The 20,304-nt window shown below is 50.6% G+C and overlaps 1 protein-coding gene across 2 annotated transcripts in view; it reads left to right on the top strand.

The window, feature by feature from the left end:
- Nucleotides 1-9,957, top strand: part of USP22 (ubiquitin specific peptidase 22) — a 41,162-nt gene extending 31,205 nt beyond the window's left edge. For both annotated transcript variants that reach the window (XM_021694663.2, XM_021694664.2), the window contains 5 exons: nucleotides 2,265-2,391; nucleotides 4,390-4,481; nucleotides 5,148-5,210; nucleotides 5,808-5,957; nucleotides 6,755-9,957. In XM_021694663.2, the coding sequence (XP_021550338.1) occupies nucleotides 2,265-2,391; nucleotides 4,390-4,481; nucleotides 5,148-5,210; nucleotides 5,808-5,957; nucleotides 6,755-6,797 (475 nt within the window). In that variant the 3' untranslated portion in view covers nucleotides 6,798-9,957. The remainder of the gene's footprint in view (nucleotides 1-2,264; nucleotides 2,392-4,389; nucleotides 4,482-5,147; nucleotides 5,211-5,807; nucleotides 5,958-6,754) is intronic.
- The last annotated feature ends 10,347 nt before the right edge of the window (nucleotides 9,958-20,304 follow it).

The raw sequence follows: 20,304 nt of genomic DNA, 5'->3' as shown, positions 1-20,304 counted from the left end.
TGCGCTTATTGATCAGCTGCTTAATTGATAATAGTTAACAAAGTGGTTAAAACTGGCTGACGCTTGTGTTTCCAAATTTGAGGGTAAGTGACGTGTTCACACCCCCAGTCTGAGTTGACAAGCCACACAAGGCTGCATCTTAGGAAGCTCGACCCTGTCACATTTGAGAGTTCCTGCAGCTCGAGCCTCAGGTGCTTCCTTCACTGGGGAAGGAAGTGTTCTTTGCAGCCCGGCTTGGTAGGTTTGTTGCCTCGGGCACTTTGCTTTCCACCATTGGACACCTGCTTTCTGAATTCTTGCTGCACGGGCAGAGTGCTCTGCCTGATTTCTGCTGTGGGCTGGCATTGGGCTTCCAGTTGTAAAAGTCCATGTTTTTCCTCAGTGCACCGTGCTCGTTCTACCTGGTAGTGATACGCGGTCTGAGTACTTGTCCCCGCTGTCTCCAGTGCTGACCGAAGGAGCTGGTCTAGACGTCAGGGAAGCAGTTGTGGCCCCTGGTGCGGTCCTGAGCAGTTTGGTTGGCCTGGGGCCAAATGGGTTTGAGTTGGAAAATAGGGTTATGGGGTAGTGTGTGGCAAGTCATGTATTTCCAGAGTCTTCACTATAAACATGGGCACGTTCTTCTCTCTTCCGGTCAGGTACCCAGTGTTTAAACTGCCCTGATTGTTTTTATAAGAAACTATTCCGTACAGTTTGTTCAACTCAGGATCCAGACTAGGTATGCACATTATGTTTGGTTGCAAATCCATAGGCTTCAGCCCCCCCCCCCCCCCCCCCCCCCTTCCGGTTTCCTTGCCGTTTCTATGTTGAAAAGACAAGATCGTTTTTCACAGAATTACCTACACCGTGGACTTTGCCAATTACATTTGTGGGCTAGTTCTTGCAGGTTGGGGCAAACACGCTCAGATGCCTTGTACCACGTTCTTTCCCATGAGACCTAACTGCTCTCCTTGGCTTCCCTCGGCTTCCCGCTTCCGGAGCACCTACTGGGGCAGGCTGGGTCAGCTGTGGTCAGGAGGGGGCATCGTCTTGCCCCGGTGAGATCATGGAATTTCCGAAGGATTATTAACAAAAGATCTCCAGACCTGGTCGTGAAAAGATGAACTTAATTTGCTTTTCAGCTTTAAACTTAAAAAAAATTTGGCATAAACCATGTTGAAACATCTGTTTTATTGGTAACCACCACCTTTGCCAGAAATGCTTTTGGACTTAGTGCAACCTTGCTATGTCGTGAGGTCTGTCTTCGTCATTTGAGAATGATCATTTCTCCGTTTTTAAAATTTAACTTCTATTTTGGGATATAGATTCACATGCAGTTGTTATTATTTTTTTTAATGTTTATTTATTCATGAAAGTCAGAGAGAGAGGGGCAGAGGCAGAGGGAGAAGCAGGCTCCCCACAGAGCAGGGAGCCCGATGCGGGACTCGATCCCAGAACCCTGGGATCATGACCTGAGCCGAAGGCAGACCCTTAACCATCTGAGCCACCCAGGCGCCCCTACATGCAGTTATAATTGGGTATCCTGTACTGAGTTTTCCCCCAGTGGTAACATCGTGTTAAATTGCAGTACAATGTGATGATCAGGATATTCACATCGATGTAGTCAGGATGCAGGGCATTTCCAGCCTTCCATGTCCCTCCCCCCACCATTGCCTCGTAACCCCGGGCAGCCACGAATTCAGCATTCTGAGAATGTTACGTAAATGGAATCATAGAACATGGAACCTCTTGGATCTCCTCCCCCAGGCTCCCCACCATAAGTCTCCGGAGATTCCTCCAGGTTGTGTGTGTCCATAGTCTGTTCCTGTTTGTTGCCGATGAGTATTCCACAGGGTCACGTAGCATTTTCTTCAACCATCTGCACACCGAACAGCACTGATGGCTGCCAGGTGTTTTGGCTGTTAAGAAACACAGCTGCTAAAAACGTTCATGTATAGTCGTTTGCATGATCATGAGTTGTCGTTTTTCTGAATTGCTGTGTCTTATGGTCATTAGAAAATCATTACTATTTCACCAGACTTTTAATTAAAAAAATAAATAAAAACAAAATCACTTTTAAAGTGATAAGGGGAAGAGATGAAGGAAGAAAATTTTTTTTTCCCCATTGTGAAATTATAAACGCCCCTAACTGTATGCATGTTTTTAGTAGGGAAATTAACCCATTGAAAGTGATACTTATTTTGTCTTTTTCCTTTCTTACCTCTCCCATCTTTCTTTTTTCTTTTTTTTTTAAACTAAAACTGTACCGTTGAAATGTCTTACAGATTTACCCGACCGGAGCACTTAGGAAGCAGTGCCAAGATCAAGTGCAGTGGCTGCCATAGCTACCAGGAGTCCACGAAGCAGCTCACCATGAAGAAGCTGCCCATTGTAGCCTGTTTTCATCTCAAGGTAAGTTTTCTAGGAAGCACACTCCAGTGGCAGACTCCCATTTTTTTTTTTTTTTTTTGAGTTTTAATTTTTTTTTTTATTCTTATGTTAATCCCCGTACATTACATCATTAGTTTTAGATGAAGTGTTCCATGATTCATTGTTTGTGCACAACACCCAGTGCTCCATGCAGAACGTGCCCTCCTCAATACCCACCACCAGGCTTAACCCATCCTCCCACCCCCCTCCCCTCTAGAACCCTCAGTTTGTTTTTCAGAGTCCATCGTCTCTCATGGTTCGTCTACCCCTCCGATTTCCCCCGCTTCATTCTTCCCCTCCTGCTACCTTCTTCTTCTTCTTCTTTTTTTTTTTCTTAACATATATTGCATTATTTGTTTCAGAGGTACAGATCTGAGATTCGACAGTCTTGCACAATTCACAGCGCTTACCAGAGCACATACCCTCCCCAGTGTCTATCACCCAGTCACCCCATCCCTCCCACCCCACCCCCCACTCCAGCAACCCTCAGTTTGTTTCCTGCAATTAAGAGTTCCTCATATCAGTGAGATCATATGATACATGTCTTTCTCTGTTTGACTTATTTCACTCAACATAATACCCTCCAGTTCTATCCACGTCGTTGCAAATGGCAAGATCTCATTCCTTTTGATGGCTGCATAATATTCCATTGTATATATATACCACATCTTCTTTATCCATTCATCTGTTGATGGACATCTTGGCTCTTTCCACAGTTTGGCTATTGTGGACATGGCTGCTATAAACATCGGGGTGCACGTACCCCTTCGGATCCCTACTTTTGTATCTTTGGGGTAAATACCCAGTAGTGCAATTGCTGGATCATATGGTAGTTCTATTTTCAACTTTTTGAGGAACCTCCATACTGTTTTCCAGAGCGGCTGCACCAGCTTGCATTCCCACCAACAGTGTAGGAGGGTTCCCCTTTCTCCGCATCCCCGCCAACATCTGTCGTTTCCTGACTTGTTAACTTTAGCCATTCTGACTGGTGTGAGGTGGTATCTCATTGAGGTTTTGATTTGGATTTCCCTGATGCCGAGCGATATTGAGCACTTTTTCATGTGTCTGTTGGCCATTTGGATGTCTTCTTTGGAAAAATGTCTGTTCATGTCTTGGCAGACTCCCATTTTTAATCCCCGGTACAACTTAGAGCCTGTCGGTATGGCGTCCAGAAGTACATTTTGTAACAGCAGCGACTCAGTAAAGAACACGGAGGGCACAAGAGGGTAGTAGGTTGTGACTCTCCCCCTGTCTTCTGTCGCCCAGACAGGTCTGTGGTGAACCAGAGTGATTACTAGATAATGACAGTAGGATGTGAGTCACTCACCTGGGGGCGGGGTTTAAGAATTTCCTCCTCCTTCCCCCGAGATTCCCCACCCTCCCCCCAACACCAAAGCTCTCTGGTTTTCTTTTAGTTAAAAGCACACAAGGCCCGAGCCTTATGATCCAGTCCAGGGGGGTCGGTCAGCTTTCTCTATAAAGGGTCAGATAGTAAATATTTTAGGCTTCATGGCCACGTAGAATCTTTGTTTTATGGTCTTCGTTTTATGACCCTTTTAACGGAAAACCCACACCATTCCTGGCTTGCTGGCTGGATTTGGTGGCCCCAGTGTAGTCGAAGGAGTGTCTGTGGTAAAACGAACAGTATGTCCATTTTTGCTCCCAGAGCTTATGGATGTTTGTTCTGCTTCCTTCCACCTTGCACTTTGCTGGGTTTGTTACAAGATTACTTTTTTGCACACTTGGCCCCGATTACTTTGAACAATGCCATCGTTTCAAACCTCCATTTTTGAACCCCATGAATTAGATTTGTATGGATTAATGTTGTGTTATTGAGTCTGTAAGCTCTAGATGTGGCCGAAGGGCAATTCAGAAAGAAAATGAAAAGCCCCCTTTTGGGGGTGTCGAGAGAAGCACCGTCGGAAGAAAGCCCTACAGTTTCATCCTCTTCCTTCTCTCCCCTCTCCCCGATTTCTGCAGCGATTCGAACACTCGGCCAAACTGAGGCGGAAGATCACCACGTACGTGTCCTTTCCCCTGGAACTGGACATGACGCCCTTCATGGCGTCCAGGTATGAAAGGGTTTGGGACGCTGTATGAGTGACCAGGAGGGCTGTGGCTCCGTAGGGTCCGTGATCGGCTCTGGTTCCCCGATGAGCCGGCGTAGAGGTTGCTAGAAGCACATCTGCCAAAACGGAATCGTCATCCTGGTCTTCACCCAGGACGCAGTTGAGTCTTGTCAGCCGTGCTGCCGCGGCTTTGGCTCCTCCCTAGCGGTTCTTTATCAGCTCCCAGACGTGGCGAGCGGTCACGGTGAGATCACGGGAGGCAGCACTGCGGCAGATGGAACTGCCTTTGGATACGGCAAAGCACAGTTGATGTTGCAGATGTAGATTCACATCTTGATATCCCAGACCACTTAAAACGCGCCCCCCGAATCACCGCGACACTCGCTCAGACGTCAGACGGGCGTTAGTCTCCTCGGCCCCCGTAACACATCAGCACAGGCTTGGCTGGAAGCAGCGAGGTGGAGTCTGGTCCATCTGCGCCTCGTGGCTCTGCGCCGCTTGGTTTTCCAGCCCCGGCCTCTGCTTCCCCACCTTCACTCGGGGATGGTCTTCCCCTAGAAAGCAGAGTTGCTGGAAGAATTAGAAAGCATGTCTAAGATGCACCGAGCCCCGCGTCTGCTTGGGTGATTACTGTAAATGATGCTGAGGAAGTGCTGTTGTTGGTTACAGCAAAGAGAGCAGGATGAACGGACAGTACCAGCAGCCAGCGGACAGTCTCAACAACGACAATAAGTAAGTGGTGCCTCGTGGGTTGGCGCCGGGCGTCTGCAGCGTGAGCGGGGAGCGTGGGAGCACCGGTGGGCCGCGCGGGGAGGGCCCCCGACGGCACGGCTCTTCTTCTGGCCGCTGGCCTGCCTCCTGTCCTGCTCCACCCTTGTTGGAAATGCTGCAGGCTGTTGGGAGAGGGCTTTTCACACGTGCACCATAAAGCTCCCCGATGGAGGAGCCTGCGCCCCTCTGTCCCAGCTCCTGTGCGCGAGCTCGGGGTCTGGATTCAGGGCCCCTCGGCCTCTGTGTCCACCTGCGCTGCAGTAAGGCCCCTGTTCTTTCCTTCACCACCCGCTGCCGTCGCTGTGGGAGGAAGAACAGAGGACGGCGTGCTTACAGCATCCCTGGCGCGGCTGGCTGTCCCCACTTCCACTAAATGGGGCTCCCGCAAAGCAGCTCGAGAGCTGAGTGGGCTAGGCCGGTCTGCCTGCCTGCCGGGCTCCTGCTCTCGTTCTTGGGGTGTCTGGGGGCTGCGCACTGTGCAGGCTGCTGACTGCTTCTGATGGTGATAAAACTAACTCGACTGCCCCTTCTCTCCCCACTGCCACGCTCCCAAACTAGGTACTCCTTGTTTGCCGTAGTTAATCACCAAGGGACCCTGGAGAGCGGCCACTACACCAGCTTCATCCGGCAGCACAAGGACCAGTGGTTCAAGTGTGACGACGCTATCATCACCAAGGCCAGCATTGAGGACGTGCTGGACAGCGAGGGGTACGTCCGGCCCGATGGTCACCTTGAGTCTCTGATGTAACGAGGCATGTTCTGGACAGGATGCCAGCCTGGGTGGGCAGCCGGATGGGCAGGGTCACTCTCCATGAGCACCTTTAGGCCCAGAGCGTGGGGGTGGTCATTTCTGTCCCCCACGGCATGAGCAGCCGCGGTGGGGCTTGGGGAGCTCCTTCCTTCTTGACCTGCTTCATTCCTCCCTGGCCCGTCGTCATCCACCTTTTGCCTTAAGTCCTTCTTCGTCTTGAGACTGGCCGTGGAATCCCCCGCTCCAGGATGGGCCGGGATGAGCCAGCCAGAGCGCTCTTGAGGCGCTTGCACTTTGTATTTACTCCAAGCGGTGGGGCGCCCCTTGAGAGAGTGTGGGTAGAATTGGTGTGAGAGAGGACAGTTTTGTGGGTAATGAGGCCAGAAGGAGGCCTCCAGAACGGGTGGATTTGGGCCAGAAGCCGTTGTAAGAGTCTCCCCCAGAGTAGCCGCCGCCTGAGGGCAGCTGCGGTGGCCGTCGGAGAAGCTTCAGGAGCCGTGGGGGGGGGGCGGGACTGATGGGCTCACGATGTCCTGGCGGACAGGTGGGAGGACGGGCATTCGCTCTGGGCACCCTGCTGCCCAGCCAAGGCCCCTCGTCCTTGGGGACTAAGAATGAGCACCTAGCAAGCAAGCCGTCAGGCTGCCATTGGGTGCCGAGACCACCGCATGGGTGTTCCCGGTGCCAGAAGCTTCGGGTTGCTTGAACTTCCGGTGAATTAGAATGTAAGCCTGCTTCCTGTCTGCCTCCCCAGATACCTGCTGTTCTACCACAAACAGTTCCTGGAATATGAGTAGCCTTATCTGCAGTTGGTCCACAGAAATGACGGCGATGAGTTGGCCAGCCTCACAAAACGATCCCCGTCCTCCCCGACTTCACGAAGCCACCACCCACACAGAAGTCCCCCCGAGAGCATCGGATTCCTCTGCAGCCTGGGCCCAGCGGCGGCCATAGCGGGTGCCCATGGTCGTCGTGTCTGCGTGGACAGGCGCTGCGCTCGGAACGAGGCTCCCGGACCTGCGCGACAGACACAGCGACGTGGGGGCTGGGCCCTGCGTGGGGAGGGGCACCAGGGATGCGTCCCTGGGCGTCTCCTGTGCTCCTCAAGACCATGTCGGGGGGGGGGGGGGGGGGGGGTGTTGTTGGAGCCTGTCCTGAGGGTTCAGTTTAGTAAGGCGCCAGCCTGTTTTCGCATCGTGGGTCCGTTAAAGCAGAGAAGTACAGGAGCCAAAGATGTGGTGTGAGGACAGAGGACTTTGCAAGTACCTTCCTCGCTGTGGGTTTAGTATCAGATAGCTAGCTGGAACTCTTAGCCTCGTCTTGTCAGCAGATACAAGAACCCCCTCCCCCCGAGCCCACGGGGCCGAAGACACTAACTGGGGTTTCCAAGCACGTCTGTTGCGCACATCACTTAGCATCCAGCTGCATGTGGAAGTGTCAGCCCAGGTGTTCTCTCTTGGGGTTTTTTTTTTTTTTTTTTGGAAATAGGCACTTTCTTAGCCCTCTCTCCTTTTCTCTCTTTTTCCACAATGGTGACTTTCATAAACGTAATGGTAGTAACGTGAATGAATTATTGGATTTATACAGACATTTAGATCGTTTTCCTTTATTCTGGAGAGTGAATCCTGCTTTTTCATTGGTGCTGGTTTTGTTGTTTGGCCCCCTCCCCCCCTCCCCTTCAGAAGCGTCCGGGTCCTGGTGAAGGCTGGCGGGGGCGGCGGACGAGAGTCAGGCCGAGGCTAATAAGTGTCTCTGTCCTATTAACCTTTTGAGTAAATGAAGTGTTTCAGTGGCTTCATTGTTCCCTTCCTCCTGTTTTCTTCCTGGCCACCCGGCCCACTCGCTGTTCCGTGGCCGCGTGGCGGCTCGTGGGTCGGAGGGATGCTGGAGCGGCTTCCGCTGGAGCCTTTTGTCGCTGCTCCCTCCGCACTCCGCCGGGTGTGGTTTCATGCGGAGCAGGGGCAGGTGGCTCTGCGCGGGAGCTGCTGCGAGAGGGAGGAGCCGTGCGAGGAGAGGGAACAGTTCGCCTTGTTCCTTGTAAGATACCTTGCATGCATCTGTGTGTTCAAACCCAAACTTCGATTGTCCGTTTCTGTGGGGGAGGAAAAGCTGCTTGAATGTCGTTCATGGAACAGGCAGCGCTTGTCCTGGGAGCCCGGTCTGCATCGGAGCTGTGGAATGTTCGTTCCTGCAGAAGAGAACCCTCTGTTTGAGGTTCAGCGCTCTTTCTTTCTTTCTTTTTTTTTCTAAAGAGCCAGGTAGTAAATATTTGAGGCTTTATGGGCCACGTGGTGTCTGCCGTAGCTAATACGGAAACAGATGAGCATGGCTTTGTTCCAATAAAGCATCTTACGGATGCTGAAATGTGACAGTTTTCACATGTCATGGAATTTTTTTTCTCTATTTAAAAATGTGCAAACTATTCTGAGCTGGTAGGCTAAGTAGACACAGTCAGTGGGCCAGATCTGGCTCATGAGCTAGTCAGGTTAGGAAATGGGTAGGAACAGCAGAAGTTGAGTAGTTACTGCTCAGTGTGGAACGTGCTAGAATACACGAAACAACAATAGTATGCTGCAGCAGCTTCATACTCGACAAAGTCCTTAGTGATGCAGCTTTTAAAGCACTTGCTCAGTTCAGGCTCAGTGTATTTCTGCATTTTGGGATACACAGGAGTCATCAGAAATACGGGTGGGTGCAAATTTTCAGATATGGCCCCACGTGCCTGGCGGTAGTGTGTGTGTGTGGTGTGTGTGTGTGTGGTGAAGATTTCCTTTTGGGAGAGCCGTTGCCTTTTAATAAGGAGCAAATCAAACGAGGAGCTGACTGAGGCAGGCCTGCAGAGTTCTGAGCCGTGAGCTTTGCTGCCTTGTGACCTGGCTTTACTGGATCGTCCTGGGTTTTCTGGCAGGTTCCCTGTGGTCTGGCCTGTCCTGCTTCCCACATCTGTGTCTGCTCATGTTCAGGAGAGCTCAGCTCTTCCAAGAGCATGAGGTCTGGGGATAGACAGGCCACGTTTCTCTTTTGTAGACATGACTTTACATTTTTGTATCCAAATTAATTGTCGTTATTCCCTGTTGGTGGCATTGCAAGTCGCCACCTGTCTCCGTGCCACTGGGAAGCTCCTGTGACTGCAAGCACCGTGGGCAGTGTTGCCAGCAGGACATCCTGCCGCCACCGTGGTCGCTCGGATTCACCCTGTTACCCACAGAATACTCCATCCTGGGCCTGGGAATGTTTCTTTCCGCTCCCAGGCCAGCTGTTAAATTCAGGAACATGGCTTTCTTGTTTCCTCGTAACGACCCCCGTATCGGTGTTCAGGTCAATACCAAGGGCGTCTGACACTAACGGGATCATCGGGTGACCCCCACCAGCCTGCACATTTCCACCAGTGGTTTTAAAATAACCTGTGTCTCGGAGATGTTGGCCGTCCTTTGAGCGTGTCACAGGGAAACCGGGCTTTCCGTCTTCAGAGGTGGGCGGTGAGCTCCGGCTGGGGGAGTGGGGGGCCCGGCAGGCAGCCCGAGCGGCCGGGCCTCCCCTCCAGGGCGCAGGACCGTCTGAGGCCTCCTTCCTGCGGCAGTGCCCCCAACCCCACAACACATAGCCCCGTGCTCTTGTCCTTTGGCTTGGTGTGTATGCTTTCCCTGGGTCAGATGGCCCTTCTTTTGACGATTCAAGTGACTGTTTCGTTGACTATAATCTTGAAAACAAATTGTAAGAAAAAGATTCCAATGATCGTGCTGTGGATTTTATTACCAAGATGTTTACACCTCCCTTTTACCTGTCGTTCTGAGGAACTGTTGACTCTTCTCCCTTAATGGCTTGTAGTGTTTCCTATGTCATAATAAAGCTACGTTTTCTTCGGAACACTGGCCGGGTCTCCCCTTACTACTGACAGCAGCCAGAGAGGGCGTTGCGGAGGAGAGGTGGCGCCGCAGGACTGTCAGGGTAAGGCTCGGCGCCACAGCAGCCCCACTGGGCTCAGCGGCCAGAGCTCGGATGTGGTTTGGGCCAGTCCAGTGATGGCTCTGGGTGTTGGGGAGTCCGCGCACCCCGCATTTCCTCACTTTCCCTGATTAGCTCACTGCTTCTCGGACCCTCTTTCCCTCCTCTTGTGGGCAGTGGGGTGACGCATCCAGGGTTCAGGATAACCATCCACTCAGAGTTTGTCACCATCACAGTCACGTGCAGTACAGGAATCCTTACCAGCGTTTGGTGACGAGACCAGGGGTGTGGTATAACAATACGCATGTGTAGTAAGCTCCCCAAATGAGCAGTGAGCATACATGAATCAGGAGAAAATGTGCATAGTACTGCCCTTGATCCTGTAATTGGTCACAGGACTGTAGTTGACATTTGTGACATCCTCCCCGCCTCCCTCCACACTTCCCTTGTCCTCAGAACCTCCCTTAACTGGTTTTTACCTGCTGGACCCAAAGCCTCATTGCCAAAGTGTTCTTTTTTTAGAAACCATTGTCGCAAGGTCCTTTACTTCCCTTACATGGAAACACCCAGAGAGACCAGAGAATCCCTCTGGATCCCAGGCTTAGTCCTCTGTCCCCACTGAGTAGCATTCTCTTCAGATTACCCAGAATCAGTGTTGTGTCCCTTAGGAGGAGCTTATCCCCTCTTAGGGTCCAAGACCATCAAACCAACAAAGCCCAAATTTTCCAGGCCTGGAATAAAAAGATTCTGTGATTGGGTTTTTGCATGTAATACTGAGACGTGCCAGCCCCCACTCCCACGCCTCGATCCTCAGACCCATGTATTCTGGCTGTGGGGGAGTCGGCACCAGGTAACGGCCTCTGGCTAACGGCATAAAAGTCATCCTGGAAGACAGAACCCCATTCCTTACCCATAGCCGAGTCCTCAGGATGCCCAGCTGCTTCCTGGTGGGGGCTGATGTAGTAAGAACAGTTCCTTCCATGGATACAAGCCCATTGCTCGTGAATGTCCTTTGCTACGATTTGGGTTCTGTGATCAACAGCTATTTGTAGAATGTGACCGTGGCTGGTGGTGCTGACAGGCATGGTGGGCGTGTCCATCACTGGAATATGAGTTTATTCGAGTGAAGACCAATCTCTGCCCTCTCCATGATGCAGGAGGCCCAGTGTAGTCCACCTGCCGCCGGGTGGCTAGCTGGTCCTCCTAGGAAATGCCATCCTAGGGACTCAGCGTTAGCGTCTGTTAGCTGGTTAGGCGCTCAGCGGGTAGTTAGCTTGGTGAGCCTTGGGCAGGGCAGGTCTAAGAGTTGAGCCTATTCTAGCCCCCACCCCTGTCTTGATGGCCCTTTGGTTCATGCGTCCACCAAGCAAGCATGGTGGCTGGGGAAGGAAGCTGACTACAAATACAAGGCATGCCATTTTGTCTCCCTGATCATTAAGAGCATCCCCATAGGGATTCTCGGGTGGGCACCCGTGGATGCAGATATCTTCATAGTCGGTGCCCGTTTTGAGAGGTCTGTCCCCAACCAGACCTTGTCACCAATCCTTGAGTCCTGTTCCAGATGTTCGACCGTCCAGCCAAACTTGGCAACTCACCACAGATCAATGTAGATCAGTACTTAGGGCCCTACCTCATTCCAGACAAGTGGGTAACCAGAGGTACAGCTCAAAGTTCCACTCAGGCTTGTCCTCCGTCACTGTACATAGGTGTCCTCAGTCACCTGGTCACAAAAAACACTTGATGCCGTGCAGCAGGTGTCCGTTGAAAGAGCCACCTGTTGACGCAGTTTACCTTCTGCACGTGCGTACGCTCGCTCCTCCACGTGCCATTGCTGCAACATGATGGACGGCGGCTGCACACACCCGACCTTAAGGCTGAGCGGGTCAGACCACTCACTTTGTTGTGGGACGCTCAGGCTGCATGGTCAGCTCGGCCTGTGATACATGTTCAATCTGCTAAGTCCAAGCAACAAGTAGGAGCTGTTTCTAGAAAGGAGAATGCACATCTGCGGAGGAGGACATAGATTGGAGTTGCTCTGAAATCCTGGAGCTCTGTGCTGTTTCTCTCCTATTGGCCCTTGCTAGAGTCTCTGTTAAGCATCCTTGTTTGCCACGGACACTTTGGATCATAGGATCTGAGTGGTAGTGCAGCGTTTGACAGCCTGAGCTTAGGTCCTCCTCGCAACCAGGAGCCGTATGGTGCCTCTGGAGGTGGGTCGAATTAACACACTCAGATGTGGTGTATGCTACTTCCCAAACCCAGCAAGACCTCTCAGGCATTGTGCCTCTTTTTACATAGTAGGTGGTGTGACTTGCAGCCCTTTGTCCTTCACCTTGAAGAGGATATCCTGACAAGCTTCAGATCCCTGAGCCCCCAGAAACTTCATCGAGTTGGGGGCCCGAGCTTCGGGGACTTTCTTTCTCCTGCTTTGGTTCACTTGTCTTATTAAAGCCTCTGTAGAATTTACTGCTACCTGCTTATCACATCGAGTCAGCAAAATGCCATCAATATAGTGGACCAGAGTGATGCATGATGGAATATCAGGAGTCAATATGTATATAGACTTATTATAGCAGAAAGCAGAATTAATGTAGCGCTGGGTCTATACCGGGAAGGTATACTGTGGGCCCCGTCAAGTACAGGCAAAGTGCCTTGGTGGTCCTTACAAATTGGTATGGGGAAAACATGCACTAGTCTGGTCACTGGCTGCATACTTCGTGCCCGGAGCCATGGGGACTTGTTCCAGTAACGGGTCTGCCTCTGTGATGATAGCTGAGATTGGACAGCCCCTGGTCCGCTTTATAAAGTCGGCCATCATTCCTGCAGATCTGCACACGCCGGACAGGTGAATTACAAGGGGCTGTGATAGGAAGTATCACTGCTATATCTTTTAATTCTTTGATGGGGGTCTTACTCTTTGAAATCCCCCAGGAGGGGAGCCTGGGTGGCTCAGTGGCTTGAGCTCAGGTCAGGATCCCAGGGTCCTGGGATCGAGTCCTGCATGGGGCTCTTTGCTCAGCAGGGAGTATGCTTCTTCTGCCCCTCCTCCCTGCTCGTATTCTCTCTCAAATAAATTAAAAATTTTAAAAAAAGGGGGCGGGGGAGGAAGGAAGGTAGGAGAGAAGAGGAGAGGAGGAGGATGAAGAAGATGATAAAATAATCCCCCCAGGAACACGTATTGCTTCTGGTGTACTGTCATGGTAAGGGAGATGAAGTTCTAGGCATTTCCGCATGGTCCTTCCAACCACAGTAGCCCTCACCTAGTGGATAAAAAGTCAATGTGGGTATGACCTCACTGATATGAGGAATTCTTAATCGCAGGAAACAAACTGAGGGTTGCTGGAGTGGGGGGTGGGGTGGGAAGGATGGGGTGACTGGGTGATAGACACTGGGGAGGGTATGTGCTCTGGTAAGCGCTGTGAATTTTGCAAGACTGTTGAATCTCAGATCTGTACCTCTGAAACAAATAATGCAATATATGTTAAAGGAAAAAAAAGAAGAAGGTAGCGGGAGGGGAAGAATGAAGCGGGGGAAATCGGAGGGGTAGACGAACCATGAGAGACTATGGACTCTGAAAAACAAACTGAGGGTTCTAGAGGGGAGGGGGGTGGGAGGATGGGTTAGCCTGGTGATGGGTATTGAGGAGGGCACGTTCTGCATGGAGCACTGGGTGTTATGCACAAACAATGAATCATGGAACACTTCATCTAAAACTAATGATGTAATGTATGGGGATTAACATAAGAATAAAAAAATTTTAAAAAGTCAATGTGGGGATCCTGCCAAGTGCCAGGTATGCCCACTATATATACTTAGGAACTGAGGGAATAACCACAGAATGGATCCAACATACTTCCATTAACAAAATAAGAAATTGTACGTACACGTTCTGGGCAGACTCTGAGAGCTGGTGCATGTTGTCCTGTGCTCTCCCCGCTCAGCCACAACACCTGGCAATGTGCAGTGAGTCTCCATCAGCCAGACTATCCTGGGTAGAGGGTCACATGGAGGAGAACCTATAGGTGACTGGATACACATGTTACGTGAGCAAGAAAATATTTGTTGTTGTTAAAGAAAAGCTATTGTCTTGGGCTGCATCAACAAAAGAATGATATCTCAAAATGGGGGTGGGCCAGATCTAGTCTTCTCATATCCACGGCACTGAACATAGTGCCTGGTCCACAATATTCATTGCATAAATGACTCTCCTCAGCGTGTGACTTCGATAACAAAAGCTCTCCCGCAGAATGTGATGGTGAGGGGCGCCTGGGTGGCTCAGTCGTTAAGCGTCTGCCTTCAGCTCAGGTCAGGATCCCAGGGTCCTGGGATCGAGCCCCACATCGGGCTCCCTGCTCCACGGGAAGCCTGCTTCTCCCTCTCCCACTCCCCCTGTTTGTGTTCCCTCTCTCGCTGTGTCTCTCTCTGTCAAATAAATAAATAAAATCTTTAAAAAAAAAAAAAAAAAAGAAGAATGTGATGGTGAGCAGAAAGGGGCCAGGTCCTGTCCCCAAGGAACTTGCGGGAAGGGAAAGAAGCACTGACAAGTATCTGAGAAATGTGGACAAACACGGGTACAGTGCTCTGGCAATCTTACAGGGGCAGTTGGGGGCCTGAGGAAGTGACATTTAGCAAGACAGGGGCCATGGTGGTGTGGGTGGGGTGGCCCTGTTGATTAGAGGATAGCGCTTCAGGCCGGGGGGGCCTGGGGCACACACCACAGCATCCACCACCCTCAGTGACATCTCTGACACCTGGGACTCTCAGATTCATGCATTAGTGCCGGCTCAAGGTCCCAACCTGCAACGGACATGAGGACAGTGTAATTCAGAGCAAACCTGAAGCCCCAACCTGGACCAATCTCCCGGGCCTGCCCCAGATCCCCAGCTCCCTGTCTGCGCACATAACTCTGCCAGTGAGGGAGGCATACGCCACCTTTTTCCTGGGGAGAAATGTATCCACTTGAAATCTTACGCACTTTATCCCAACTTGGGAGCTCATGTACGTTTGAGACACTCTTAATGCAACAAATTTGTGAAGACTAATAACGGACCAATCATGAGCTCCATGAGCCCCCATCCATTCTTTCTCGGTCGGTGGATTGGCCTGCTCCGGCAGAGAGCAGTTTCATGGAGCAGGAAAGTCTCTTTTCAAGGGACAAGAGATGAGCATTCTAGTTGGGGCTGGGTGCTCCCTGGCGGTGCTCCTGGGACTGGTGATTCTCTTGAGCACCCCTGGCCCCTTGTCTCTAAGATGAGAAGGGACAGAGCTTAAAAGGTTGGGAAACTCCATCCCAACCCTGATGTTTGCTAAGTCTAAAGAATTTTTTTTCCCTGCTTCTCCTGATGGTGATAGCAATCAGTCATGAAGGGATGTCAATGCCAGCCGCTAGGAGGGGGAGACGAAATGTAAATAGGTTGCATTTTTGTAGAATGTTCAAACTAGAAAAGACTTCAGCAGTGGTCTTGGGCTCCTGAATTATTCATCTGGCAACTATTTGACACCCTGAATCATGCAGGACTTATACTGTTCTGGGCACAAGGGAGCGAGAGACCTGTTCTCACGGAGGGGACACACATATGTCAGACTGTGGTAAGCACTATGTAGCTGAGAGAGGCTGGGGGCCAGAGCGTGACAACAGGGGCCACGCTGTTCACCCAGGTGGTCAAATGGCCCTCCAGTGAGACCACCTCCGAGCAGAGACCTGAATGAAGTAAGACACTGAGCGCAGGCTGTCAGAGGTAGAACATTCCAGGTAAAAGGAACAGCGTGTCCTTGAAGATGGGGAAATTGAGGCTTAGAGGGACACCTTAGCGAGCTCCCTTCGGTCTGCTGTTGGGTCCAGCCCACGCTGGTTGTTTCCCATTGATTCAAAAAGCCGAGTCTCGCTGGGTATTTACCCCAAAGATACAAATGTAGTGATCCAAAGGGGTACGTGCACCCCAATATTTATAGCAGCAATGTCCACAAGAGCCGAACTATGGAGACTATAGACTCAGAACCAAACTGAGGGTTCTACAGGGGAGGCGGGTAGGGGGATGGGTTAGCCCGGTGATGGGTATTAAGGAGGGCACGTTCTGCATGGAGCAGCCACGGCCTGCTTCTCCCGAGGAGCCAGTGGAAAAATTCCTCCTGGTCTGCAGCCAGAACTTTCTGTGCTTTCCACACCAACGGGTTCATGTGGTTTCTCTGCCCTGTCAGGTGCATGACAGCGCATGCTAAAATGGCAGTTCCAGCTTCTCTAGTATTTTAAATTGTAAGTTTAACCTTCTCTGTGGTGTATAGTCCGGTGATTAAGAGACAGGATAGTGAGCCGGACTGCCTGAGCATGAATCCTGGTTCTGGGTACCTCTGGGTAAGTTACTTAAACTCCTTAGTCTCCTCTATAAAATGTGGACACTAAGAGTATCCCCTCATAGGATGATTATAAGGGGGGAAATATTGAGTTAATATATGGAAAGTGCTTAGGAAAATGCTTGGCATGGAGTAAGAATTATATAAATATTTTTTTAAAACCCCAAATCTGAGAGCCAAGCTTGGGGCTCTCTGGGATCTGTGGTGTGTCTTCTGACTCAAAGCCTATATGTCCATTTCCTAGGATATGTTTGGGGGTTTTCCTTTGATTAGTCTATAAATGAGAGAGTGAACAAAAATTAGGAAGAAGAAACCAGGTATTTTGCTAAGCAGATGTGGGACCTGTCCCTGGCCTGTTGGAAAGAGACCGAATGTCAGGCTGGGTGACATGTTCCGTTATAGGACCCAGACCAGTTGGTTCTCCACCTGGAACCATCTGGGAGCCTAGAAAGCCTCCTGATGCTTGGCCACCCCCAAGGGATGGATTCTCATGTTCAGCTACAGCTGAGAACAGCTAGGTAGATAGGCCGAGTAAAGAGCCAGAGAAACACAGCTGGAGAGAATCTCTCCTTTGTTCCAAAAAATAATTTGGGCAAGTTTCCAAGATCATATCTGTGAGATTTTTGAAATTTTAAGAAATCAGGGAGAAGGGAAATTGTGGGAGGGAAGGGCTTCTGAGAAGGTGGCATTTGAGCTGAGGTTTGCACGATAGGAGCACCCCCTCGAACCCAGGGGGCAGATGGAAGGAAGAGCATTCCTGGTAGAGGGAACAGCAATGGCAAAGGCCTCAGGGCAGGAGGATGCCGGTGAGAGGGGCTGGAGGGTGGTGGGTGACCTGGAGTGTGATATGGGCTGACTTTGGGAGGAGGCTCAGAGGCCCTTGGAAGAGGTTGACATTTTATTCTGTGTTGAGAACCCACTGGAGGGTTTTTTTTTTTTTTTTTTTTTAAAGATTTTATTCATTTATTTGAGACAGAGAGAATGAGAGACAGAGAGCATGAGAGGGAGGAGGGTCAGAGGGAGAAGCAGACCCCCCGCTGAGCAGGGAGCCCGATGCGGGACTCGATCCCGGGACTCCAGGATCATGACCTGAGCCGAAGGCAGTCGCCCAACCAACTGAGCCACCCAGGCGCCCCCCCACTGGAGGGTTTTAAACAGTGAAAAGACATGATGTAATTGATATTTTTATAAATCACCTTGACTTCCGGGGCCGCCTAGGAAGGAGAAAGCTGGAGAGAAGACCACTCCTTCCCAAGTGATCAGAAAGCTGGATAATCCACAAAACTGTACCTTCCCTGAGCCTATCTGTGAGCTGGAGTTGCAGGGCAACCCACTGGCCTGAAGTCTAAGGAAGGCAGGTGCCCCCAAGGAGAGAGGGGACATGAGCAGGGCCACCTGTGGCCAAGCGCAGGGAAGAAGGCAGAGCCACCATGCACATGGGCAAGAGGTCCTCCAGGGCTTTAAAGGATTGCTGAAGGCTGAGCGTGGTTTGGCACGAGAGCACAGAACTTCTGGGAACGTCGAACAAGGGGAGTTGACACCCACTTGCAGGTTCTTCTCCACAGTCTTCCACTGGATCTTATAAAACATGTCAGTCACAGAGTGGAGACCACAGGAAGCCTCGGAGGTGCCGGCCCGGGGCCCCAGCTGCTGGAAGTATTCACAGCCCCACCCAGACTCTTCTTCCCTAACAGACCAAAGCTGGGCAAAGGGCAGCAAACTCAGGATTCAGGTGATAAACCCCAGGAAAATACCCTCCAGTCCATCTGGGGGCAGGACACCATCCCGGGCCTGATCCGTAAGAGAGGTTCCGTTCCTGGGGTGGGGGGAGGGAAGGTCATTTCTGTCCTGGAAAAGGCTTATTCCCTCTGCCCAGGAACATGGCCTGCCAGACACAGACACAGGATGGCAGACAGCTCCCCCCACCCCTCTGGTTGGCAAGCACCAAGTAACATCGCCTACCGCGGACGGAAGGCAAAGAATGGAGAAAGACCCTCTTTAGGCAGAGGCACGCAGGGACGGAGGGCATAGCGGGAATATTACAAACCCTGCCACCCCCTGCCACCAAGAACATGGTGACCCCAGGGGCATTTGAAGCCAGCAAGGCACGAGAGGTGAGCATACAACTAGACGGAAACTCAGCTCCGCTCACAGCTTGGTCGGCTCGACCCCTCACACTGCCTGCCTGGCAGGAGAGCCGGTGTACCTGTCCCCCAGTACACCCTCCTTCCTTCAGCCTGCCTACTGTCCCACGCAGCTCTGGCATTCGTTAAAAAGATTACCACACACACGCGCGAGCAAGTAAACACAACCCGTTGCCAACAGACAAATCACTCCACAGAGCCAGAGTCAGAGGTGGTCTGGGTGTTGAAACTATTAGGCAGGAATTTTTAAATAATTAAGATTCAGATGTTGAATTCTCTCATGGAAACCGTGGGATACATGCCTGAATAGGGGGGGGGGGGGCTTCAGCAGAGAGATGGAAACTATGAGAGCCAAATGGAAACTCTGGAAGAAAAACCCATGTAATTGAGATGAAGGCCCATCAGTAAGCTCAGCACAGCTGAGGAGTGAAGCAGTGAACTTGAAGGTCAATAGAAATTACCCAGACTGAACCACAAAGAGAAAAAAAGAATGGGGGGAAAAACCCCAACAAAATAATAGGGCACCCGAGCTGTGGGATGATAGCAAACAGTTGGAAGAGATAATGAATGGCATGTATATATATATATATATATATATATATATATATATTTAATAATGAAAGACACCAAGCTACAGATCAAAAAAATCTCGGAGAACCCCAAGCAGGCTAAGTAAAAAACAAACCTAACCCAGGGCACCTGGTGGCTCAGTTGGTTAAATGTCCAGCTCTTGTTTTTGGCTCACGTCATGATCTCAGGGTCGTGACATCGAGCCCCGTGACAGGCTCCATGCTAGGCATGGAGCCTGCTTAGGGTGCTCTCTCTTCCTTTCCCTCTGCCCCTCCTCCCCTGCTCATGTGTGTGCTCTCTCTCTCAAAAAAACAAACAAAAAACCCTAACTCAAACAAAAAGTCCTAGATAGAACATATTCTAACTGCTAAAACGATAAGGAGGGCGCCTGGGTGGCTCAGTTGGTTAAGCGACTGCCTTTGGCTCAGGTCATGATCCCGGGGTCCTGGGATCAAGTCCCACATCGGGCTCCCCCTGCTTGGGCTCTCTCTCTCTCTGTCAAATAAATAAATAAAATCTTTAGAATAAATAAAAAGGTAAGAAAAGGAGAAGGAAATGAGGGCACAGATTATAAAGGAACAAAGCGAGGAATCAGAGTAGATGTCTTGTCAGAAACTATGCAAACCACGGATAATAGAATAATGTCTTTAAAATGCTGAAAGACCTAGCAACCCCAGTCTATACCCAGGAACAAAAACATCTTTCAGAAACGCAAGAGAAATAAAGACTTTTCCAAACAAGTAAAAATGGAGAGGATTCATGTCCTGCAAGGACAAGGAATAAAGGAAGTTCTTCAGACAGAAGGAACATGTTCCCAGACACTTGGCTCTACACCAAACAGTGAGGATTTCCAGAAATTAGGTAAATATAAAAGGCATTGTTTTTCTTATTTTTAATTGCTCTGAAAGGTACTGAACTTCTAAAGCAAAAATAGTAGTGATGTATAGAGAGTTGATAGAACCAGTAAGGAAAATGCGTGAGAACGGCAGCACAGAAGCTGGGGGGCATTGAGAGTATACTGTTGTAAGAGTCTTATGCTCTATGCAAAGTGAAAGAAAAGAAAAAAAAGATCGGTGTTGCCATGAATAGGGAAAGGGCTGGGTTGGCAAGGTACAGCCCATGGTTCAAATCTGGCCCGCTACCTGTTTCTGGAAGCCGTTTTATGGAGCACAGCCTTCCCTGCTTGCTACTGTGGTGGGGGCCGGGTAACTGTCCGGCCAAAATGGTCCACAAAGCCCAAGATACTGACCCTCTGATCCTTTCCAGACCCTCTGATCCTTTCCAGCAGAGCTGG

Source organism: Neomonachus schauinslandi, chromosome 15 (genome assembly GCF_002201575.2).
Source record: "Neomonachus schauinslandi chromosome 15, ASM220157v2, whole genome shotgun sequence".
Lineage (NCBI taxonomy): Eukaryota > Metazoa > Chordata > Mammalia > Carnivora > Phocidae > Neomonachus > Neomonachus schauinslandi.
Note: the sequence above shows the minus strand (reverse complement) of the source record. Positions and strands in the feature narration are given on the sequence as shown.